Here is a 26,013-nt window from a genome sequence, read left to right as displayed (position 1 = left end):
CATGAAACAGAGGACGAAAGAAAACTTGCTCTGACAGGGAAATATCTCTGGAAAGTCCTCCAGGATTGTACAGGACAGACTCCTTCTGAGTCAGTCATGATTGGTGGCTGAACAAAGATGAAAGCAAGTCTAAGTAAGGCTAAGTGTGCCTTCATTTACCTGCTGGGTCTCTCCAGAGTGCCATTCATCAGGCCAGGTGTCAAAATTATGCTTTGTGAGCTTGTTGCAGATCTGAGATCTGCAATTCTTACCAGGCGATGCTTACTTCAGAATCTTGTACTCAAATGTACATTGTCACAACTGCGGAACTGGTGTTTGCCTTTGTACACAGGTACTTTGTTACCAATAATTAATTTGACTTGTGATGACCTTGAGAAACTTCTGGGTTCAAGTCTTCTGTCTTTGATAGGAGATGACTTTTCAAAGATCTGGAACAGATAAAGACATCTGAGCACCATCTCACGTGTTCCATCATGAGGCATCGTCTTCAGTCTGATAGAAGTGATGCTCTGTCCTCTTGGAATGTAATTAGAATGATTGCTATTATTACCTAAATTGACTGCTATTAGCTGAAAAAAGCAGTAAATGATTTGTGCAGCCAGTCAGAATGTAACTGTCTCTTTATGCCCTTTAAAGCTGTCACACTGACACCAATAGTCATTGTCATTCTATTTATGTCACAAACAATGTATGTATTATCATATGATAAATGCTTTCTGTTAACAAGATAAGCTACTTAGATGAGAGTATCAGTAGAATACCACGCACCATGGTCGTGTGTCAAGTCTCCTGACTGCCCCACATAGGTGGCTGCTGCACCACTAACAATGTTCTGATGGCAGATGGCATTGATCTGTTAAGAGGTGCTGCTGAGTGACAAACCTCACCTTTTGTCAACTGATTTATTAACATTTGCGATTTTTGTCTGGTCCAGCATGCTTCAGTGACAACTTGCATTTCTTGGACTGCAAAAGATGATCTAAATCATATTTAAGAGAGCTAGTGATGTCACTGTGGATGCTCTACATTCTATTCGGTCCATTAACATCCAGTTTTGGATCAAACAAATCATGGATTGCTTAACTGTAAGTATGATATCTAAAAGTCAGCAGAAGCAGGACCTGGGCAAATGCAGTATTTCTACAGCAGGGCTAGAATGGAGAAAAGACATTCTTGATCTCTCCTTAAATCAATGTCGTGGGTGCCAGCATGGTTTCCTCTCTACACAGACCTCAGAGAGAAAGGCAGCTTACGTTTGGAAGTCACTGCTCTCATTAGCAGCTTGTGATAGTAAGAGCCCATCAGGCCACCATCTGGAGAGACCTTTCTTCCACCTGAATGAGATAAACACAGTTACATAAGAATTATTTGAAGAAATTGTTAAAAGTCCTGGGGGAAAGCTGACATGTCACTTTGGTCTGTCCATGCCTCAGTGTCCCAGCACTGAGCTCGTGGTTTGACAAGAAAGAAAATGCTCTCTGTTGCATGAAGATGCAAACTAGATTCAAAAATATAGATGTTATCAAGAAGATGATTTGTCTTCTGATTCTTATCTACTTTACATTGGCGTGTTGAACCTTAAGTGAATATATATGAGTATACGTGAATAAATGGGAGCAGAGACATCCATTCCATTTTATGTTTATTATGAAAGTGATTTTAACAAAAGTTTTATTACATGCTTCGTTTTGAGCTTTGACATAGAAAACAAAGCTATTAATATACAGAGGTAAAAGGAAGTGTATTTTCTTATAAGGTACATTTACAACAACATTTTCTACTACGAATCTGACAGCATTATTAAAATATTGGTAAAGCCTTAGATCACGGTATTTTATTTTCTAAGTATCAAATTTTGTACAGTTATTCACTATCTTTGTTCTAAACTACCATGATACATTTCATATGGAAATAGCTGTTTGTACATAATTTACATTGATAATAAAGCTTAGAAGTCCCAGCAGCATCTACAAGGGTTTCATTCAAAATGTCACTCATGCCCGCTATTCAGATTTAGCCAATTGGTACAGTAACCAATATTAAGTATTTCTGTATTTACGTATCTGGGTATTTTTTTCCAAGATCTAGTCTACCAGAAATTCCTATTTAATAGGCAGTGGATAAGATCACGGTGAACCTAATGCAGGTAAAACTCCCACAGACCTCAGTGGCAGTTTTGCCTAAAAAGGCTCTACGATCTGATCCAATATGTTAATTTATCACTTCCACTGCTACCTAGAGCACAGAGATACCATGCCTTTCCTTATCTTTGTGCTCTATTGGGGCATAATTTCTGAATTCCCTTTTTTTCCTGAATTTGGTGTAGTTTCTTATTCTAGTAAGAACTACCACTAACTTTAAAATACATATTCTTTGTATGTTTTGAAAACGGTAAGCACTTCTGAATGACACTTCATAGTCAATTCAGTGAAAACTAGCAGGTTAAGTTGTCCCAGAAAACTCTTCCCATGACACCAATGTGGCTGCAGAAACAACAGGAGCAGTCATCCAGCAGAATGAATCTGACTACTGACCACACGCATACCAGTGCCCTGTAAGTACCTTTTTAATTATCTGTTGGCTATTTGCTGCTGTCAGTGTGAATTAGTGGCCTTTCTAAGATATAAAACATAGAAAACAATATTTACAAAATAAATTTAATTAAAAAAGTAACAAGAGCAAACTAAAAAAAGATATTTTCACAATCATTAAAATTTACTTAAGCAAAGCCACTTCTTTTCCTAGATACTGAGAAATTCAGCTAAAGTTGAATTGCAATTGTCTGTATATCTTTAAACTTGTTATTTCTGCTTTCTGAATATAGGTGGTTTAAATTATTACATCTACAGGTACTTCTGTACATTTTACTCTTGTATATTACATATTAAACTTTATAGATTAAAAGTTTAGTGATGAAACAATAAATAAATGAAATAACAAACTGGAATTGTACATAAGCAGGTACTCAGATAACATATTTTTTCCTTAGGAGTTTATTTCCCAGTTTGTTTCTATTCAGATGAAAAGTGTTATGACAAAACATGAGACTTTTCTCCAAACTGAAGTTGGATACTGAGGAATAAGTTTCTATTACCTTACAGAATTCCATAAATTCTTAACAGAGACAAAAGTCTTTCTTCTTTCCGCAAGTGCTTACGACAGTCTCTCATCCTAGAAAACTGTTTCATTAACTTCTCAAAGTATTGAGAGTCTATAGAACTTCTCCAGTCACTACCATTCCTGTCAAACAGTGGTTTTAAACTATAGAAAAAAAATGCAACTACTCAAAATAATGACACAGGTACACATACCAGCATGTTGCTCACTCCCTCTCACTCCCACCATGCAAAAAATGGAAAATTCAGGCTTCTGAGTTGGCTGAGAAATTTGCCACTGAATTTAGTTATTGGATATTTCACTCCAGTTCATTTTTTAAGAGCACTTAAAGGTATTTAGAGTCCAGACACAAGTACTCTCACAGGCCAGTTAGGTTTTGCTGTCCAATAGCAGGCAGTAGTTCCTTAGAAGAATCCTACCACTGCTTTAGCTCCTGAAGATTAGAACTGGGTTGTTTAGAGATAGGACTAATCTGACAAATTTGAATCTGTTGGGCACACTAACAAGGGGGCCTGGAGTGGGGGGGTCAACTTTCTTATTTCAGTGTTTAGTGCATGGAAGCATGTTTCTTGTTCATGTGGCATCTGTTCTTTCTATGTATACATGGAGGCCTACAGCTGAGCTCTGCTCTTTCAAAACCATCTGGCAAATCAAAATGCAGCCTTTGAAAACTCTGCAGCCAAACATGACTTTATTTAAGCTAGTCTAAAACTAATCTAAAATAAAATAAAATGAGCTTACTAAGATAAGCCTACTTAAAACAAATGCAAAACTGATGTGTAGGAAGGATCAGTCTAAATTTTCAGTACACCCAACACTGTGGTTTAATTTTACTGTGCGGAGGAAGCATGAGAAAATAAATTTCTTATGAAAAGTTGGTCATTAGGTAAAATTCTACTAAATAATGAGGAAGGAAAGTTGGCAGAAAAATGGGCTGAAAGTTATTGAAGTCTTTTTTCAGTCTAGTTTCGGTGACCTAAATCTTGAGGCAGAATAAATCTTGCTATCGCAGGCGAGATACAAGTGGCAATCTTCTACTGAGAAGAAAATCTTGGTGCTTCCTGTACTCAAATGACACACGGGAACACCCTGCCCACAGCAATCACTAACAAGCACTTTCAAGGCATGACTTAGGGCTTGATTAGCAATTTCTGATTGTTGCAATCTCCTGGATTACAGCAGGTGTGCAGGCTGTTATTTGATGACAATACCTAGGTAAGATTCATCATCACCTCACTAAAAATAAGTGCAGTATTTAAAGCAGGAAGAGAGGCTTGAAATGTTAAGTGCTACAGGTGCAGCTTTTAAGTATATAGGCGTTTGCAAATTGAAAATGAGAAGCTTGGTTTGTTTGTGATGTGGAATTGTGTAATTGCAAATGGGTACTGCTTCAGCCTTCCTGCAGTGACACAAACATGTTGTTGCACATGGCCTGTACGCAACATGGCATTTGTGATACAGGTCTGTATTTATTGAATGTGTTTAAATGCAATATTTCACATTTAGGCTAAAAGCCAAAATTTGCTATTCTGCCATGTACCAATTCATTTCATGAAGCTCTTTGTCTTAAAGCAGGCAATATTCCTCCCGGTATGTTTTTTGATTCCCAACTTTGTCTAAGTCATTCCTTGTTATTGCTTAGTAACAATAGGCTCTCTGGCTTTCACTCTGTAGAGTGAAAACATTCTACATGACATAAACAAAAGAAGAGCTCAGCTCACCTTCTGTTTGGTGAATACCAGTTTCTTTAACTGTCAAGTATGAAAAACCCTTGTGCCCTTTTGAAAGTAGTAAGATATTTTTAAATGAGATCTGTCAAAACATTTCTTTCTTTTAGAGCTCATGCAAAAAATATATGCTGTCATAAACATCAGCTGAAATGGGTTCAGACACTCCTATCTACCACTTGTCGCTACTTTTTTTCATGAGAAATTTGCACATCCGATGGTTTTTCTATGCAGAGCTGCAAGCATTCAAACTTGGCTCATTTTCTAAACATATCACATATGAAACTGTATATTTTTGAAGGCCAAATTGTTCTTTCTTTCACAGCAACGCAAAGTCTGTATTTGCTCCAGAAGTCACTGAGAGCCCTGTCCTGACTGTGGAATCCCTGCCCAGCCGTGACTCTGGGGAGCATGAGCTCACATGCACCTCTGAACCAGATGAAACTCAATATTTGTCTAATGTGGTTGAAAGTCAGCCAGAGCTGTACCAGAGCATACTGAAGACAGTCCTTTACGTATTCACTGCTCACAGCGGCACCAAGGTCCCACTAACAGTGGCCATGACCAAGACAAGTCGGTGCCATGGTCTCTGTGTGGCACTGGATTCCTCATGGAAGACGTTATTATGGTGCTACCAGTAGTCTATGGACCTTTAAGGCAATTACCTTCAGCTCTTTTCTAAAGAGGAAGCCTGGCCTGCATGACAACTGTGGCGTTATGCCCACAGTCATGAGTTGCTAAGCAGAAGTTTAGCAGGGATTTTACAAAACTCACTGCACAGCATCAGGTTTCCAAAGCTCACTTACTGAAGCCAACAATACTACAGATCATTTTTCACTGTTCAACAAATGAACAAGTTACCTTTCTTCATAAATTTAGTCATCTTTGCTTAGAATTCTGAACAATTCCCAACTATCTTTCAGCAGCACATCTTAAATTCTGACTAGTTCTAATCATTCTGGATAGACCTATCAGACTATGAGGTATTGTTTGGTTGAAATAGTTTCTTCGCTATGGCCTTATACATGATTATCTAAAAAGATTTTTGTTCTTTTTAGGATTTACATTTTTTTTTTACAAATTCCTTCTGTTAAGGGAAAAACATACACATAACTTCTTTCATTTTGGGCATGTACTGAATCTGGTACTGACATGGTCGCCTTCAAATATCCACCTTTAATAATCCATCACGAATATTTAAGGAAAGTAATTGCAACATCCTCACAAAAACAAACAAACAAACAAACAAAAAAAACCACCAAAAAAAAAATAACCCAAAAACCAACCTTTAAAAGAGGACATTTCTGACTTTCATGGAGCTATTACATTTGAAAACAAAGGTTAATATATAAATATATAGAGATTAAAGAGAATGTTATTCAAAGACCTACAATCCATGCATGACAAAAAAGGAATTAGACTAAGCTGAAACTGTCCAGGCACAGAAAGAAAACAACAGAGAAGGAAAGAAGGCAAGTAAAAATACAAGATGGCCAAGCAGAAAAACACAACTGAATATTTAATGTGTCTCTTAGAAATGAAATAGCCAACCACTCAAAGCCAACAGAAAACAACTGTGTAAATTTAAACAGCACTTGCTCAAAGACAAAAAAAAGTGTAAGAAGTACAAGAAGTTAGCCTTATCTACCCTTAATGCTTTCTTTGAGAGCATCCAAAGGTATTTTAAACTACAAGATAGATGTGCAAAAAAAAAAAAAAAAAAAAAAAAAGGCAGTTACACATGTCTTTCTGAAAGGATGCTGGCATGATAGTTAATTTATGCACATCATAATCTTGTGGGATCAGAAGGGAAATGATACAAAAGAGGAAGGGACTTAAAAATAAAAGAAGCTGAAATGCCAATAAAAATAGCTATTCTGCCACTGAATTCTGCGATTCTGTGAAATTAGCCCTTGTGCCAGAAAACAGGAGGAAACATGGGATTTATCATCATCTTAGAACCCAGGCACTCATCACACTGTGAGGAGGACCTGACTACAAGGTTAATGCTGTCTTACAGACTGCATAGTCCCAGAAGTTGATGGGCACAGTGACTCCAAGCCTCTGATTGCAGGACCCGTCCTCCAACCCATCAAACTGGGCTGCAAAACTGTGTTCCTGCACCTTTCTTTTGCAGTTTGGGCCTGTGGCAGAGGTTTGTCCCCAGCATTTTAGAGATGGCAGATCTAAAAAAAAAAGATCCTCCTTGGTGACCTCCTCGCAAGTGTGCTGTCCTCAGGTGTAATTGTTTGTCTGCTGTGTGGGTCGCCCAAGGAAGAGACAGTAACTGCCCCCTTCCTGGACAGCAGTCACATCTAAACTGATGCTGTTTTTCTTGGAATAATGTATTAAAAGAGGATGCCCAAAAGTAAACCATTATCCTGTGTTATAAAACTCCAGAAGGGCTCGTGTTAATAGAAGTGACAAGCACTTGGAGAAGTCATTGGATCATCTAAGCAAAGTTACAAATAGATACAAGTAAATAGTGTGTGGGGGAGTAAAGATTTAAGCATGAATAATATTTACAGTAACTAAAGATAACATTACTAATGTACCCACAAATAGAAGTATATATTTATATATTTATATATTGTACTCATTTAGATGCTCTATTAATGGAAAGAAAAACAGACTACCAGTTTTGTTGGTGTTGTTCCTTTCTCATCTGTTCTATTGTAACTGCCTCCAAAGGGACCAACTGATGGATAGAATTCCATAGCTCGATCCATTTCAATGCAGTAATGTATAGAGGCAAACCTCTGAAGAAGTTTAGAAGAGGAGAGATGAAAACATAAGCACAGGGGACTCAATTGTACAGAATTCATAAAACAAAATTATACATCTGATTCTTGTTGGGTTTTTTTCCTCCTTTTTCTTCCCTTTTGATTTCTACTTGGTCAGAGGTTCCACTAAGCCACAAATGAGAAGAAACAAAATTTAAATTGTTTTGTTTTCTTCTAAACTTCAAGTGCAATTCAAAATCCAAATCTTATTCATACTACATACCTCTTACTACAACAGAACCTACTGGTAGGTAGTTTCATCAGATTTGAATAGATGCCTTCTTTGCTTTGCAGAAAATTATTTTTGATGGAAAATAAAAAAAGCAGAAAGAATATTTTTACATAACGTAGTTTCAAATGGAAAGTGAAGATACACAAGTGCAGACACAAGTTTGGATCTTCAAATAGACACACTCAAGGATCCACAATACTTTTTCTGTAGTAAAAATCTCACTCAGAACATTGGTGGTTAATGATTGTAAAACATTATAGGTATTCTTCAATATACAACTGAAAATAAAGACTGCAGAAAAGAGCCTTTAAATTACCAGATGTTTCTACTACGGAGGAAAGACAGTATTCAACAGGAATGCAAAATAACCTCAAACTGAATACCACTATTTATACGGTCGTAGAAATCTGGAAACTTTTGATCGCAATAGTTTTATAAATGATCTTGGAAACATCTCTTTTGACTCTTGTGCTGTGTACTTGAAATAGTTTTGTGGATGTGCCAGTACGTCAAAGAGAGCTTTAATCAGTTTCTTGTCCTGTGGGAGACAACATACATATTATATAAAAATACTGTTGGGATTTAGTTTATGCTCATCTATCATAATTAATGAACAACAGTCAGCTTTTTTCTTTTGGTAGAACTTGATTCTGGCTAAAGCAGTGTAAGTAAACTGCTCCATGTTGGAGTGGGGTTTTATACTGATGAACTTGTCTACTGTGTTTTCAGGTTTTTTTTCCTTTATCTTTTTTTCCTTTTTTTTTTCCTTTCCTTTCCCCTGCAATTTCTGTTCCTGGAAGATACTGAATTGAGAGAGCAGCAGTTGGGTTAACCACAAACTGGCTGTACAAGTCAAGCATTAGTACGGCAAGCCACCTCTGTTGGCCCTTCCAGCCTCTTTAATGCTGTTGCTCAGGACCTTCCTTCCTCAAGAAAGAAAGAAGACTGGTCTTCAGCGACCCTGAGCTCTTTAAGGAGCCTCTCCTGTATTTTGGTAGAGCCTTGTTTCAGGGAACCAGCCGAGCCTGTGCCTGAAACCTGAGTGACCAGGAAGATCCAGTGAGCGAATGCTCAGAGGGTTGAGACAGGGACAACCAGGAGAGCTGGCTCTAAGCCTTACATTTAGCAGGTTAAAATTTGCTTTCTGAGCAGCTTTACATACACATATATTTAAGTTTAAATTAATTATATGTTATATGTGGCAACACAGCAGCCTTTTTCCACAGTTCTCTCCTTTTGAAAACCATTTATCTCGCCTTTTGAAAATCCTTTCACAAACAGCCTACAATGCTACATTAGGGTTATATCTTGTTAAGGCAAGATAGTAGTTTAGATAATTTTTAATGCACAGGAAATTGTAATTTATTGTTGAAAAAGCTAATTTAAACATATGCCATACTGAGGCTGAAGAAGACTCTTCGAACAGTAGCTTATTCATTTTTGTAACATACAATCACGTTATCATATGTTTCATTTAAGTCTTACATCAGCAAAGGATGTACATGTGTGCTTAGCCCAGCTGAGCTGCTGATTTTGTTTTACTTCAAATACCAGCATAAAGCTCTGAAAAGAGGAAATCTCATTCGGCAACACAGAGGAGGTTTAAATATCACAACCCTATGAGGGTAATGAGAGCTACCTTGGAAAAATATTTAGTAAAAGGAATCCTTGGTTAGCCTCAGATTAAGAAGAATTTTCATACCTTTAGAATTTCTTGATGATTTTCTGATGCATATAATCGTCCATCCCGAACAATATCTTCTATTAGTTGTTGGTAATCCTCTGAAAAATAAAGATCAGTGAGCGACTGTGATATCCTTTGGCAGGATAACAGACAGATAGGCACTCATTATCTAGACTTCCTCTTAGAGACAGATGAGAAATTGAATATCCAGTTCATTATTCAGTGATCACCTTCCTGCTGTGGTTTAATCTAATCACAGTAAAATGTAGAATTCTGTACTGAACAGTAACTTTCAATTCTATGTAAATATTGACTTACCCCCAGAAAGCTACTCCCTCCACATAACAGTGCTTTATTATCTACATTTTATAAATGAAGAAACAAGACCATAGATATGAAATAACTGTCAAAGGCTACATAAAACACAGGCAGCTGCCAAAGGTATCATAAAAAAATCTTGATTTTGTTAAAACAGAAATCATCCCAAAGTCCAAAATACACAGTTTAATGCATATTTCTGTATGATGAGCTAGAATGGTCTAAAACATGTTGGATTTATTGTTGGATTGGCTAATTAAAGGGTATTTCCTTTGGCATCCTTGCTTTTCTCTGTTGAACTTGCAATGTTATTAATTTATACTTTTAATGACTGTGTTGATTATCAGTAGGGCTTGATGAAGGGGCTTCCTGAAGTGTACAGCAATTAATAGTTTTCTCATTACGCATATGATAAAAGACCATTAAAGAGAGTCTCACTGAATTTCGTGTAAGTTTAAAGAATTCTCTGTAACTTGCCATCTGTCTTTCAAACATAAAGAAAAGAAATAAATATAAAATCAGGTGTCATTTAAAACCAGTTGTAAAGAATTTGAAAGTAGTGGACAGAAAAAGTTACATGAAGTTTTGTCTTCATTCTTCTCTCCCTGTCATCACATGATGGACAGATTCTGAAGGCCAGTGTTCTGCATTACACATACAACACAGAGATGGAAAACAATCCCCCTCTCACCATCATACGTCACATAAGGGACTTGAAATCCTTTCCCACTGTTGCCTTCATTTGACTTGAACTGAATCCATAGCTTCCTTGATCTTGAAGTAAATGCAATAGGTCTCTCATAAGTCTGACACGTTTCGTATGTAGTAATTGAAGTAGGGGAAGCTAGGAAATATTAAATAAATAAGTTTTATAATTTCAAAGTCAGAAATGTGAAATTGACAAAACACTTCTCAGTCTACATATACCTGTCAGCTTACAGTTTTTTTTTTTTTGTTTGTTTGTTTGGTGACAGAAGGCTCTTTTATCTGCCAAAGAGAAGAAGGGAATTTTTCAACATAGGTAATAAGAACCCTTCTCCTCTGTCCCAAGACAAGTTCATTTCTAACGTTTACAAGATTAGTATCAATATTACTCACTCTGTGTACTACTGACCCCAGATAGACCAGAACAAGTCAGCTGCATCCCAGGCAGATGTGATAAGCAGCTCCAAGAACTCCCTGTTTGGGGAATTAACCTGATAGCAATAAGCAATTACCCTCTGAAGAAGAGTTAATGTGAGTTTGCCCAGGCCAGTGCTGTGCTACACTGTGCAAATCCCATGGCTGCAGGAACACCTCAGCCAGAGCACAGGAAGAAGAGGAGCCTACAGGCAGTTCTCACTTGGCACGGATGATCACACCACCTGCCTGGCCTTGCCTTTATCTAACAGTGCAGCACTAAGTTCTCATAAGAATGTTGTTTTTGTTTGGCAGTAGAAATGATAGAGTTGTTTCAGGAATCACAAAACATAGAATACCTCAGGTTGGAAGGGACCTTTAAAGATCTTGTTCCAGTCCCCTTGCCATGGACAGGATTGTCACCCACCAGATCACGCTGCCCAGAGCCCCATCCAACCTGGTCTTGAATGCCTCCAGGGATAGGGCATCTGCAGCTTCTCTGGGCAACCTGTTCCAGCGCATCACTACACTCTTGAGTAAAGAATTTGTTCCTAACATCCAGCCTAAATCTCCCTTCTCTTATTTTCAAGCCATTCTGCCTCATCCTATCACTATCAGTCTGTAAAAAGTCAGTCCCTCTCCTGCTTATAAGTTCCCTTTATGTACTGGACGGCTGCAATGAGTTTTCCATTGAGCCTTCTCCTCTCCAAACTAAACAAACCCAGCTCTCACAGCCTTTCTTCAGAGAAGAGGTGTTCTAGCCATTGGAGCATCTTTGTAACTCTATTTTGAACCCACTCCAACAGCTCTACATCTTTCTTGTGCTGGAGGCCCCAGACGTGGACACAGTACTCCAGATGAGGCCTTACAAGGTGCAGAGTAGAGGGGGACAGTCACCTCTTGTGCCCTCCTGGCCACCTCTCTTTTGATGCAGCCCAGAATACAGTAGGCCTTCTGTGCCACAAGGCACACTGCTGGATCATGTCCAGTTCTTGTCCACCAAGACCCTCAAGTACTTTTTTGCAGGTCTGCTCTCAATGAGTTCTTCTCCCAGTTGATACACACTTCTGGTATTGCCCTCACCTAAGTGCAACACCTTGCACTTGGCCTTGCTGAACCTCATTAGGTTCATGTGGGCCAACTTTTCAAGCCTGTACAGGTCCATCTGGATGGAATCCCTTCCTTCTGTTGTGTCAACTGCATTACTCAGCTTGGTGCCATCAACAAACTTGCTGAGAGTGAACTCAGTCCCACTGTTGATGCTATTGATAAAGTTGTTTAAGAGCACTGGTCTGAAGACAGATCCCTGGGGGACAACACTTGTGACCAACCTCCACCAGGACATAGAGCTGTTTACCACAACTATCTGGCTGTGACCATCCAACCAATTCTTTATCCACTGAATAGACCAGCCTTCAATCTGTATCTCTCCAATCTAGAGATAAGGAGGTCGTGTGGGACCACATCAAAGGCCTTGTGCAACTCCAGGTAGATGACATCAGTTGCCCTTTCTTTGAAGGAGTGACTGATACTGTAACTACATCATGGAACACCCCCAGATTTGCTCTTGGTGAAGCCATGCTGGTTGTATCAGATCCTCTTGTCATCTTGCATGTGCCTTAGCATCTCTTCCAGGAGGATCTGCTCCATGATCTTCCCAGGTGAGACTCACTGTAGTTGAGTCTCTGCACTTCACATACAACACAGGCCTGTAGTTCCCCATGTCTTCCTTGCTTACAAAATATGTTAACCTTAAAAGTGATGTTTCTCTTTTCCCAGTTAACAGAGACTTTGCCTGACAGCCATAACTTTTGAAATATTATAGAGAGTGGCTTGGCAATCACATCAACAAGTGTCTTCAGGAGCCTGAGATGCACTTCATTTGGCCTCATAAGAAAATCGCATAACAGCTGAATGAAGAAAAGTGGAAAATCTTTTCTGTGCACAGGGTTTACCCAGTATGCTGTGTGAATCACAGGCCCATTTGATGCTACAGCACTTAGGGTTCCTACCACGTAAAGACCTATACTTTTCTTTCCTTACAGAATTAGCTTCAATAAATAGCATTTAAAATGGTATCTTACAGAGACTAAGTGCTTTTTTACTGGGACCATAATGGACCAGGACCAACCACTGTAAAACACCTGGCTGTAGGTTTGCAAAGAAAATACCATTTATCTATCCTGAAATAGAGCTGATAATTTGGGAACCATACACAACTGTGCAGAGTTAAGGTGACAAGCGAAGCTATCAGATTACTGAAAAAATTTCACAAGCTTGCTCACTTTCTGTTTATATTGCCTGTGTAACTTGGGCTGAACACATTCAAAGCACGCTCAGCAACTGGAAACTCATGACAACCCCTGGAGGACTGTGAGCATGACTTTTACATGCTCTGTACAAATACTTCCACAGAGCTGGAGCTTGTCTCAGCCCACATCTGCCTATGTGTGCATAAGTGAAGGACTGGGTGGCAAGTGTGGATCGGGGAGAAGCCCAGCTTAGCATAACCACACTGTCAAGAACATGCTGTATTATTTATACATACCATTGTGGTTGAGTCCATTCTTAAACTACAAGTAAGGGGATCCAACAGTACCTCTGGATCTGTGATCAGTTTTTTCACTGTTTTCACTGTATACCGACTTTCCATAAAATGTAATAAATATTTGTAAAGACTACTTATGTGATGCCAAATATATAGTAATTGCAAATCACGTATCTGAAAAACTCCCCTCATTTTTCAGTGCTGATATTGTGGTAACACTGTTGGCTCTAAAGTGAAAGCCAAATATTTCCCTGATCTGCCTGGCTTTAGTTACTGCTGGAACCACAGCTTGGGATTAGGACAACTAATTTGTTCTGCTACACTGTTTTGCTTTTAAAAAACAAATCTATACAGAAATATTTTTATTTTATCTACAGTGAGCAGGTTTCTTTTAGTACTCATCTGATATATAGAGCTGGCAACACAAGCCCTCAAGGATAAAAAAAAAAGGTCACGAAAATTGTTTTAGCAAATGAAATATGCCATTTTACCAAGTAAAATGCACTGTTTAAATGAAGTTCCGTATCAACAATTGCTTTTCAGGTTTGGTGCTTCTTGGAAATTTAACAACAGATCAATAGAAGCTGGATGCCTATAAAGGACGGCAGGAGAAATGTATCATAATGCTGTCTTAGCTTCAGGAGTAATCAAAGAAAGAGTACGATACCACTCCACATAAAGTTGGGAAAAGTTGGATTTCTTGAAGGTGTCAGGAGACAATCTGTGCCATGGCAAAGATTTGGCAATACTTGCAGCATTTGTATATTGTGCAGCATTTACTCACAAAGGATAAGCAAGAGAATAATTTGTATAGATGTCAGGAGATATCTTTCCTAATCTAACTTAGCATTACTGCATTGACTTCTAGAATGGCAGTGATTTATCCCACATGATAACTGGGCTAGACAAAAGCCCATTAACTGCTTTGTGATTCAGCCAGGACTCTTGAATAATTAATATGTTAATTGTTATTGGTACAGTGTTCTGTTTTAACTTGCTCTGCCATTTCAACAGTCCTTTTAAAAACACTGAAAGTTGAGGACAATCATCCGTTCAGTACGAACTTCCTACTCAGACTGTTTGCAATAAATATTTATATAACTCATGTCTGACAACTTACCACTTTTTCTCATTACTAAAACATCACCACATTCATCTTCTATTGGGAGAAATATCTCAGGCACAACAATGAGTATTCTCCTCTTTGGGGGTGGATTTATATTCCAAATGCATTCAACGTTAGCTGGGTAGTCTCCAGGATAGTTGGGTGATTCAATATAGCCAGTATAATCACCAAGTTCTCCTCCACAGTGCTGGTCTGTGCAGGAACAGAAATTAGCATTTGTGTTAGCTGATGAGCTAATTTGAGCTGTTTTTCTAGATCTGTCAAGAGCAAGCCTAAACTTCTCCTTCTGGGTTTAGAAATGGATACATTCTTCAGCTGCTTCTTTGTTTATCACTGAAAGCCCTTAAAGCAGTAGTCAACCTACAGAGATGATTGCAACTGATTTGTAAGCCCTTGATCTCCAGTGCATAAGGTAACCCTCCATTCAGCTTTGACATTTGATTAAGAAACCAACAGGTAAGTAAACAGGATCTCATTGTGGAGGCACTCATGCAGTGGTTATCACTGAGGCCATGCTGACATCTACGTTTTCTGACTGAACTTCATGTGGTTTTTAACCTGGTTTAGGTGAAAGCGTGTGATGATCCTAATAGGTAACCTTATCTTGATTATAGATCTACTTTGTTTAAAGTGAAACAACTTATTAAAGGATCTTAACAGATGCATTTAAGTTTTACTTTCTGAGCTTTTAAAATTCCTACTGAATTTACCGTGTGATTCACTAAGTTATTTAACTTGATCTTTCCAGGCCTACACAACTGTGTAAAACTAGATGTACATTTAAATATTTTGCTTAATCAAAAGACTCTGCAAGGTCAGAAGCTGGACTGAAAACAGAAAATATCTAAGCCAGCAAAGTGACATAAGTGGTTTTACTTTATTGGAAAATTATCAAACTCCTTCAAATTCTTTAAGAATAACTGATTTACTTAAATTACATTAGAAATTATGACTTAGTAAGAATAAAAATTTATGGCAGCTGTACATACAAATATTTGATATGATATTACCTAACTATTATAGAGAACTTCTCTTAAATTTGCATGGTTGGGATGAAAAAAAATCTTTTGTCTAAAAGAAACAGATCAAATACAACTACAAAAGACTCACAAAAGATCAAATACAACTACACAGCAATCCTCAGAGATGTTTAAAATGGTAATTTAAGACAGAGGGCTGAGTACTGCAAAAAAGCCTATGAGACTTCACTGTCATAAGTAATTATCCAGCATTTGCAGTATGCATGACCGTATCTGCTAGCATTTTATAATGACTAGCAGCAGTTACTCTGATAGAAGATATTGTGCTCTACAGAAATAGAAATATGCATCACTGCAAAACTTCCAGGATCTGGGAATTTGAAAGCTCAATAGTTTTAACTTGTAGCTGGCACTCTATGAAATTACATTAATGCTAAAACAATTAAATGCATCAAGTGATAGTTTTCCAGGTTTTGTTCTCCTTGCTTTCAGTTTTTACTGTCCCATGTGGCAGCAGATATATGCTAACTGGGAAATACATGATGAAAGTGCAACCTGACAAATGAACCTTCAAGCTGCGGTTCAGAAACAAAGACATGCTTCACCTCACAGCTACTATAAATGCAACTTACTTTTACAGTGTGTAACATTAGTGGAGCCATCAAAATCTGTACTTGTGTTCCCAGGGCAGGTGATGCAGTAGTTTTGACCAAACTCAGGTTGGTAAGTTCCTACAGGGCATCGGATACATCTGTGCGTTGTGGAGTTGTAGTAGTGTCCAGGAGAGCAATGAACTGCAAAGTATGAGCCATATTATTTTCAGAGAGTAACAATCTTCATTGCAGAGATATCTTTCCTCTACTTTGGACATAACCCATGATCCCCAAACTGCAGTATAATTGCTAGGCAATAAAAGGCAAAAAGGACATAAGCTCACACTATTTCCAATTACAAATGACCTTCTAACTAGAATACTCCTCTGAAGAGTGATGAACTAGCAATTCATGCTACATATGCTTCTCACTACATTTGATACAGGGGTTTCCTATGAGCTAATGAAAAATGGAAGATGATACATATCTGCCTCAACAACAAAAACGTCTTTCACAATAGCAAGAGGGGAGTTCCTATGCTTGCCAGAATCAGCATGTAACTCAAATAAGTAAGCCAAAATAAGTTTGGGCAGATTCCTTCTTCAGTGTTTGCACTGGAAGTTGTCATTACAGGACACGCAACATGTTCCATACTAACAGTTGCTGCCCAGCCCATTTGTAAAGAATCCTTAACTTCATATAATTTCTGTAATATTTAGTTTTTCTAGTTTGGAAAATAAAAACAGGCAGCAATGAAAGGCCAAATCATTCTCTGATGCAGGCTGGTTTGACTTTTTGCCATGCAGTGAAGCTGATTTATACTTCCCAGTTGCAGAGCTAATACTATATGTGCCTGTGGTAAATTCCAAATACAATAAATCCTGTTCAGACTCCAGCTCCACAACCTTGGGAGATCATGACTATTTTACAGATTGCCCAAACATTTAATTTAATCACATACACTGTTCCTATATGCAGTGACTATGTTTGTTTTGGAGACTATCAAAGCTCACAAACAAAAGGGCAAGCAGCAGGAAACAAATCATGGGAAGATATGAAATTCACCTTTGGTTTCACAGTCTTGAAAAGAAACAGCACCTTCGTACTTGGTCACAAGCCCTCCACCACATGGAAAGCAGAGGGTCCTTCCTGGTTCAGGCTGATATGTACCAAGAGGACAGACTCGACAAGGTTTAAAACCATCTGATGAATAGTGGCCAGGAGAACACTGCCCTAGAAATGAAAATGATCATCTGTGTTAGTGAGCTTACTTTTCTGGCCAAAATATAAAAGCAGCTCATAGTTGGCAATGTTTCTTTTACCTTAAAAAAGTAACTACAAGACAGCTGCAGATCAAATTCTAGTCTTACTTGTTGCATCTGGATTGTTCCTGTAACTACTTCCTAAAAACAGGGCCAGCAATTAGAACTAGATTCTTAATAAGCTCTTTGCTACCCATGTTTCTTTTTAAATTTTGTTTTTTAGAATGGGTCTAATAAGATGTTTTTATAATATTTTCACTGAGTCTTTCACCTGAGAATTACAAAGTTCTCCATAGGGAAAAAATGAATCTTTGCATCATATCTGTGAAGCATTGTTTTCTTTTTAATATCTTCATTTTATTATATGGAAATGGTAACTATCTGGATGGGACAGTGTGGCATCCTGTCTGGAAGAATAGCTGACACCAGCAGCTTTCTGGGCAGCTGCAAAAACTACTGCTTGTCAGAAGTTCTTCTGCCAGAAAGCGGCCATTTGTGAAAAGCAAAGCACTTCGTTGAGGAGCCCACTGACAGATACAAGGTAGTTTCAAAACTTGCTCTCCTGCTAATTTCTGACAGGCATTTGTTTGGCTTGCTTTCTAGCTAGTGTACCTTACTCTTCGACAACATATTTGAGAATCAAGATGTCAAGTTTTTCAACATTATGGCATTTCTACATATCTTCACACCAGTCCAGCCAGGAGATCAGCACTTTGAGTTGTGTTAGGTGTTCCCTGAGGTTGCCTAATAGCAATACTTTGCAATTCATTTTCCCTAAGAACTGAACAGCAGACAGAAAAAATTGGCTTGAAATCCTGAGCGTTTTGAGAGCTCTAGGTGGGGTTGGGGTTTTTTATAAACCCTGATATTGGGAAATGTTGGGGACATCCAGCATCTTGGGTAATTGGCACTCAGGATGGACAAGAAATCCTGAGCAAAAGCAAAGTTAAAGCAAAAGTTCAAGCAAAAGTTCCTACAAAAAATCTAACTCTTATAGACAATGTTGGGATCAGGATCTCTGGGATTTAGTCTTGCTCCAATCCCACCTGGCTGGAATATGAGCGTACAAGTAGGTTGATGTGACACAGACTCAGAGACATGACACTGCTAATTTGAAGACAATTCTGCACTTATTTTTATAGCAAAACTGATCCTCTTGGTCTGGTCCAACTGGTTGCTGGACTTTAATGTGAACGTAGTTAATGAATGGATGTGGGTCTGGATTTCAATGTGAAAATTAAGAATGTGTGAAATGTGGCTCAGAGATATCTTTTAAGGAATAGGTACCGTTTTGTTTTCATACTGCTAAATGTTTGCTGTTTTCAGCATTCATATATCTTACCTGAAGATGTATATAGAAGTGAGCTGTTTTCTTCTTGCCTTTTTAATTGAATTTGAAATTGAAATTTACCAACAAAACATATCTGACATGATTTCCCTGAGAAAAGCCCCAAATGAATAGGCTCCCTAACTGTGTTTTGGGCTTGTGTCTGCAAGAATCACATGGAATTTAAATATCATAGCATCTTATTCACTTGGAGCTACAAAAGAGTTCTATGCAACAGCCACTTGCAATCTCTTTCAGGTATCTGCATGTGCTTCACCTGTAGGGATGAGGATTTGGATTATAGTGTACTTGTTACCACACAGACATACACTGCTCCAGAAGACATGATGCAAAAATAGTATTAATTACACATGGTGAGTACATTTCTAACAAAGTCTGTTATTTACAAAGTCATAAAAATACAGTTTTATCATATGTGCTGCAACATTTTATCCTGTTCTTGATAAAAATTTAGGGAGGCTTATGAAGTCTCAAGTACATTGTTTCGTTACTTTCAGAAAAAAAGAAAAGGGGAGAGTTGATTAGGAAAAAAAAGACTCCTGTGATTTGACAGCAAACATTTCCAGAGCAATACTCTCCACAAAAATAACCAGAAGGATTTCTTTGTGTTGTGCAGAACAAAAATTCAAATGCAAGCTTTGCTAAAGGTGAGATAAAGCAACTAGTAACTCTTGTTCTACTTTGGTCAGTACACTATATCAACATTTTTTAAACTCTGATAATCTATTCTTATTGGATTTTGTTCAAATAAAAAAAAACAAAACCCAAGATGTACAGGCATTTTGAGTTTTTTTCCATGATAGCTCCTGCATACAGGGTATCAGCAAAAATCAGGGTATCTACCATATGTTTGACTGGAGACACTAGACTTTTTTTAAATTCAGTGAATGAAGAAAAATGGCAGCTTCTCAAGTGTCATTCATTGTGTGCTCACTCTAGTTATTCTTGAAGTAAGCATTAATGTAAATTATATGGATAGGTTTTAAAGTCAGAACTGGCAAAGCATATAGGACAGATTTTTTTCCAAGAAAAAAAGCTACTAGATTTTGCTTATCTGCAGGAAATAATGTAGATAAAATAATTAACAGTGATATATCTTGAACAACTTACAATAGAAGCATTTACAAACCGAAATTTGCAGCTCTTTTCTGAAACTGGGATTACCATCATAATCCAATTTATATATAACGAAGTCAAGCCAGAGGTGCTGTGTCATTTGCCAAAAGCTACAGCAAATTCATATAGCACGGCACTTGCAGTCATTACCTCTGAGCCCATGTACAGACCCTTGCAGCACAACTATCTCAAAGTTACAACTGCTGCCAATGAAGCCAGGTAAACAGCATCCCATGCAAAAGGTTAAATCAGCAGGTTCATTACACTCACCAATACCAGCCCAAAGTAAACTATCCCTTTGGCTTGCAATATGCCTGATGAGTCCTTACAAGTCGAGGTATGTCTGTTCAGATTCCATACCTGACGTGAAGTAAAGAGCTTTGCTTGGCTTGCTCATTTTCATACCATAGCCTTGCTGCAGCAGGTCCCACCTTCAGTTGGCAATGTCAGCATGTCAGTGAATGGAACGAGCCAAAACATTTTGCATATTGCTTGTAAGAGCACAGAGATTTCTTCTGTTACCTTTACAAGACAGAAGTGTGGATGGCTCTGCCCTCTTTTAGCCTCCACACCTCACAGGCTGTGTGGCAACACCTAATCCTTTTACAATCACATCAAACTTGCCTCCACATTCTGAAACGTTCCGGGCACCCGCTACTCCCTGTCCATCATTACTTGGGCAAGGCTCACAGGTAAGTTGACCTTCTGTGTCTTGATATGTTCCTGGTGAGCAAGGAATGCACTGATTATGTTCTCCGCTATAAAAGGTGCCCGTGCTGCAGGTAACTGAGAAAAGAAAAGAGGAATCTGCATAAGGACTTTCATTTTGATCACATCATTTTCCTATATATTGAACGTTAAGAGAAGATGGGTCTTTTTAGTCCCAGTATTATTAGTGGCACTTTTGCATGCATTAGGCAAAGACTGTCACCTGATGTAAAGAGGACCATCAGTGCAATCAAGGTCCTTCTACTGTTTAACCCATTAAATGGCATTCTACTGTGCTGAAGCACTACCAGATATAGTTGTTAATAAAGTTAATGCAGTCTGCAAACAGTGTATTGCAGTTCAATTAAGGCAGTGTTGTATAATGTATAGGAAATGATGTGAATAGTTTGATGATGTGAACAAATTTAAATTATGTGCATTTATGTGTTTTATGGAAGAAGGCACAAAATCTGTCTCCTGTAATCAGTTCTGGCGATTTCTCTGAGGGCAGTGTATCCCATGTAATGTTTTCTTTTTCTTGACACTCAAATAGCCCAAATGGAAGGCATTTTAAGTATATAAATGAATCCGTATACTCTTCTTATAGTAACAGGTCACAATTACATTAAAAGTTTTTCTCTACTGGATATTAGTAATTAGTAATTAGCTTCTAGACACTAACAGCAGCAGCTTTTCAATAACTGCTTGTAAATCACTGTTCCTACGTGATGAAAACAGCCTTAGAAACAACTCATCAGAGGCATCTATCAGACCTGTCTTAAACTGCTTTTTGCTTGTAAATGACTTGGTGTCTAAAAGCAGCTGGAAAAACAGATATGCTAATATTCAAAGTGTGACTCCAAGTGATTAGAAACCTTGCAGTGCTTAGAACTGCCACTAGTAGTTTTGCATTATCGCCTTAGCACTACAGCCTAGTAACTGTGGAAGAAGTTTAAAGAAATTTGAGATCTGACATAAAGTTAAAATAGATTTCTATAGATCGTTCCTTCTTTTTTTTTTTTTTTAATTGGACTTTTTGAGTGTTAATTATAAATATACATACAGGTCACAGATTATCTGGTGATGAAGAAAGTAAGAGAGACAAATTCAAACTAAATACACAGCATCTAGGAAAATGCTATTTCATTGTTTTACGGAACTGCAAATGTATTTTCATTAGATACTGGGAGAAACTGGGAAACAGTTGCCAACATATTGTGGCAGTGTGTTTTTTGGGGTATGGCTGAACGGAATCAGTTGGGACTTACCGCATTTTCCATCCTGCAGCACTTGCCCCGTACTGCAAGCTTCATGCCCTTCAGTAGCTTTAGCTGGCTTCTGAGCCACTTCATATTCTGTCCCAGAAAACTGAATGTAAAATTGCTGTTTATTAATAGATTTCCTCAATGTTTTGATTGCAGTTTGCAGCTTCTGCTCCATCCTTTTCCGAACACAGTCAATGTTACAGGTGTCTAGATGGGAAACGATAAGAAAACTAGAAGCAATTGAGATTGATGCTTAAAAGAGGTGTTTAACAAAAAGCTCAGCTTGCATTACACTATGACTCCTCTGTTTGTTTCACTGTCTTCTCCATATAAACTGTAGAAGCAGCTCACTGTATTTAAAATCAGGCCTTTTATGGGGCCAGCCAGTAGTACCCTGATGTCCATCAAACTGAGCTGCATGGCTTGTGAGTGGGCATGGAGCGCAGGTACCTCAGTCATTAAGAAATCTGCTTATACTGAGTGCACAGGGAGAGGGCTACAGAAATCACCAGTCTAGACAGAAGGATCAAGACGGCACTGTGCAACAATGCTGTACTCTGCTTTACAGAGTAGCAGTGACTAGTGCTTTGTGCACAATTAGAAGAAGGGTGGATGTCCCACTGCATCCTATTTCCACATAGGTGTCCTGTCAGACACCACCACCATTTCTGAATTTTCTCAGTCCACTCAGTTGATTAGGAATTCTCCCCACATTCCTGATCAAAATACATAACTGACACAAAGAAAGGTGCTTTTTAGCACAATTGGCTGTTTGAACTCCTGGCTGCTGAGATAACCCTCACAGGTTAAGAAATCTGTCTTTGAAGACTGACAAGTTTATAGAATTCAACCTACATTTTCTTTGGCTGAATGTTATAGCATGATATCCTACATCTTGAATAACTTGAAGCAATTCTTTTTCTTCCTGAAGTTTGTTATGAATACATGAATTTATCAAATGTGTGATAAAAATACTCAATTCTCAGACTGAAGTTTCAGCAACTTACATTTTGAAGGATATTTTTAGGGTTAGTGTAACATAATTTCTAGTTAATCCTTACATTCTCTGTGCATCAATTAGCACTTCAATTGTCTGAGAAAATCAGACTAAATTAAAATACAAGACTTAGCTCTAGGAATTTTGCTGTAGATCCAATCTTTGTTCTTTGGCTTAATTTCATATGTAATTCCTTTCAATAAAACTTGGAAACTGAGTTTGGAAAGGCTGTTGAATGAAGCTTGTGCTATAAGCTTCACATAGCAGCTTGATAAAATAGCATCAAAGAGATTCTAACAACACACTGAGGAATTGAATTATGGTTTCTGCAGACTTAGAGACCGTTGACAAACCTGAGACTTCTTCTGACTTCATCTCCACTTCAAACTCTGCAGTGATATGGGACACTTCTTTTGACGGTGACTTGCGGCCCCGGCGCTTTTTCTTGGAGGAATCACACTTGAGATTCACAAAAGTCACATGGCAGTTGTCTGTACAAGGGAATTGACCTCCTTTCATGAGAGAAACCACACAAAGAAAGAAATCAAGTAGCAAGGTAGCAAATGACAGGCTAATGAGCAATATCTCAGCTGGGTTATTATTAATGCAGTGACAGGTTTCGTAACATTTCACATGCACTTAGACACTTTGATGCTTTTGTTGGTGAAAGCAGGAGGCAAAAGCACTGGTGTGGTGATGCTCAGCTGCTTAGGGTTACCTATAATGCCTATAATTTCCTGTATCTTTTCTGTGTTAGGATTAGGAAACTATTTAGAGAAATTAGGCAAGAGCTGCAATACTACATACAGTCATTTCATGGTTATACCAAGCAAGAGAGTCAGTTTTCACAAATTCATTAGAGCTGCAGGCTTGGGACTAAACCAGAACAAGCATGGGCTTCAAGAAAACTACTAACTGATGTTCTATCTCTTTGAGCAATCTCTTGCTCAAAATCTCTTTTCTATTCAGCTATCATTCAACTTCTCACTGGCAAGAGTGGTAAGACAGACTCACAACAGAGAATGTAACACCAGTAGACATTTTCTGTAAGCTGCTAAGTTCCTCTAAGCAAGAACTTGAGCTGTTGCAGTCTCACCAGTATTGTGCACTGAAGCCCAGAAAATTCTGAGTTAATGTTAAAAGTAAATGAACTTAAGATATTTCAGCTGTAGAAGTGCACAGCAAAAATACCAACATATTCTTTAATTGTTAAATCTACTCCAATGTATCAAGGGAATGGAGGACAAGAAATAAATGTCATGAAAATCTGTTAAAAATGTTTTGTTTAACCTTAAAAATGAAGTTAAAAATTAGCAATAATAGAGTCCCAAATCTTACTGCCATGAGTTTTTTGAAACATTTGAGTGCTTTGGTATAGCCTGATAAATCCTTTTTTATTTACATTTCAGATTTGTTGTAATTTTGTCTGAATCTTCTTCTAAATTTTTCTTCTCACAGCATAACTACTAATTCCAGTGTAACATATGATTGAAGACTACGTAACATCAGATTTTGGTTGTAACTTTTCTATGTAGGGGTTGTCTGCTGCTGCAGTGTGGACTCATCCAGTATAATGCAAATGAATAATAGCGTTTGCAAACGTAGATTGGAAACAACAAACTGAACCGACATTATTTCTTGTAACTGCACTGGTCACAGCTTTTTGTCTCAAGATATTTCTGCCATTACCAATGTCAGAAAAAGGATCAGCTTAATTCCAAATTCATGTAGTTTTGGACAAAGATTTTTCAAAACAACTGGTGACATCTCAGCACTGCCGTATCCAAACTTATGGCACTGTTCAGTGAGAGTGTGGAACTTGACTTGATCTTAAATTCAAATCCGAATATGAAAAGCATTGCTTTTTTTCAGACTGAGATGTTAAAACAAATTACGTGAACAAGCAAACAAACAAGTAAAAAAATTCTGAAGCTGTTTATGTGTTATAACAAATCACATACCTAAGACAGCTTGCTTCCCAGCATCTTTTGTTTTTTCTTTGCTGCGAGGTCGTAAGTGGCACTTTGCATCTTTAATTTTAAAGCGAGCTTTCTGCTTGATTGGAGGGGCTAAGGAATCTGTTGATGTAGAACAAAAAAAAAGCCATTGTTTGTGATGCAGATGAAAGGAAGCCTGGAATTTATTTTTAAAAATAGACTTAAAAGACTTTTTGCAACATAGAAAACACACAGACCAAGAGCTATACACCTTTTGGAAAGGGATCCATTTGCATAAGTTTATTATTTCCCATAAGCACTTACACTTGAGCCCAGACAGATGAATGGATTTGCTAGTATTGTACATGCTCTGCATGCACTCCTTCCATCCAGTACACCTGCACATCTTTGTGGGATTGGGTGAATTTGCCATTTATAAAGAGTAAGATTCACTGATAGCGTTTTTTTCTGACTGTGGCTTCCTACACTACTTGGCAGTAGCTCTGACTCTTGCTAATGCCAAGCAGTAGTAAGACTGACTTAATGGAGTTAAATTATTGACAATGGAAAACTATCCAAAGGAAATACCTTTATTTGATGGTTGTCTAGAGCTTGCAAGACTTTTTCTTCAGCTTTAGATCCATGCCAGTCATAACTTTAAAGGCTCCAAATATGCAGTGCTTCAAAAATGCAACTGCTGACTGACTTCCTCACAAATTCCATGGTGTGAAAGGTATGGCATGGCCTGTCACCTTCCTGCTCCTGCAGGCTGCCCCTTGGAACTGGAGCAGGTAAAAGGGTGTTGCAAGTAAGTGATGATGCAATGAGGAGCAACCCTGAGAGCATTATAGAGGTTATCTGCCCCTTTGGCACAGGCAGACAGATGGGCTGCTGTGTTAACTCCACAGCATCATACTTCGTATTGCATTCCAAACATATAACAAGTACATGGCTAGAGAACAGGGAAACTGGAGAGAAGCATGGCAGGTATTGATATGTAAAATGGGCTGATACTTCCCTCCAATGGATGCTGTTTCAACTGCTTTTAATTTTGCCAGGCTTCATCTTCTAGAGCTGAGTTCATTTTACACTAAGTATCAGCTTTTGAAATTTTGAAATGTCTCTGCAAAATAATTCAGCCACTTCTGTGAAC

The 26,013-nt window shown here is 38.1% G+C and overlaps 1 protein-coding gene across 4 annotated transcripts in view; it reads right to left on the bottom strand.

The window, feature by feature from the left end:
* Positions 1-1,629: 1,629 nt before the first annotated feature.
* SCUBE1 (signal peptide, CUB domain and EGF like domain containing 1) overlaps positions 1,630-26,013 on the bottom strand; it is a 204,167-nt gene continuing 179,783 nt past the window's right edge. For 2 of the 4 annotated variants that reach the window (XM_052690637.1, XM_052690639.1), the window contains 10 exons: positions 24,885-25,001; positions 23,277-23,435; positions 21,930-22,133; positions 20,578-20,739; positions 17,293-17,460; positions 16,267-16,428; positions 14,649-14,846; positions 10,553-10,705; positions 9,562-9,641; positions 1,630-8,397 (listed from right to left, as the gene is read on the bottom strand). In XM_052690637.1, the coding sequence (XP_052546597.1) occupies positions 8,245-8,397; positions 9,562-9,641; positions 10,553-10,705; positions 14,649-14,846; positions 16,267-16,428; positions 17,293-17,460; positions 20,578-20,739; positions 21,930-22,133; positions 23,277-23,435; positions 24,885-25,001 (1,556 nt within the window). In that variant the 3' untranslated portion in view covers positions 1,630-8,244. The remainder of the gene's footprint in view (positions 8,398-9,561; positions 9,642-10,552; positions 10,706-14,648; positions 14,847-16,266; positions 16,429-17,292; positions 17,461-20,577; positions 20,740-21,929; positions 22,134-23,276; positions 23,436-24,884; positions 25,002-26,013) is intronic. The other 2 variants (XM_052690638.1, XM_052690640.1) reach the window with 1 other exon arrangement.

The sequence above is a fragment of the Tympanuchus pallidicinctus genome, unplaced genomic scaffold, assembly GCF_026119805.1.
Source record: "Tympanuchus pallidicinctus isolate F22 unplaced genomic scaffold, pur_lepc_1.0 scaffold27, whole genome shotgun sequence".
In the NCBI taxonomy this organism is placed as follows: domain Eukaryota; kingdom Metazoa; phylum Chordata; class Aves; order Galliformes; family Phasianidae; genus Tympanuchus; species Tympanuchus pallidicinctus.
The sequence above is the reverse complement of the archived record's forward strand: the minus strand, read 5'-3'. Positions and strand labels throughout refer to the sequence as shown.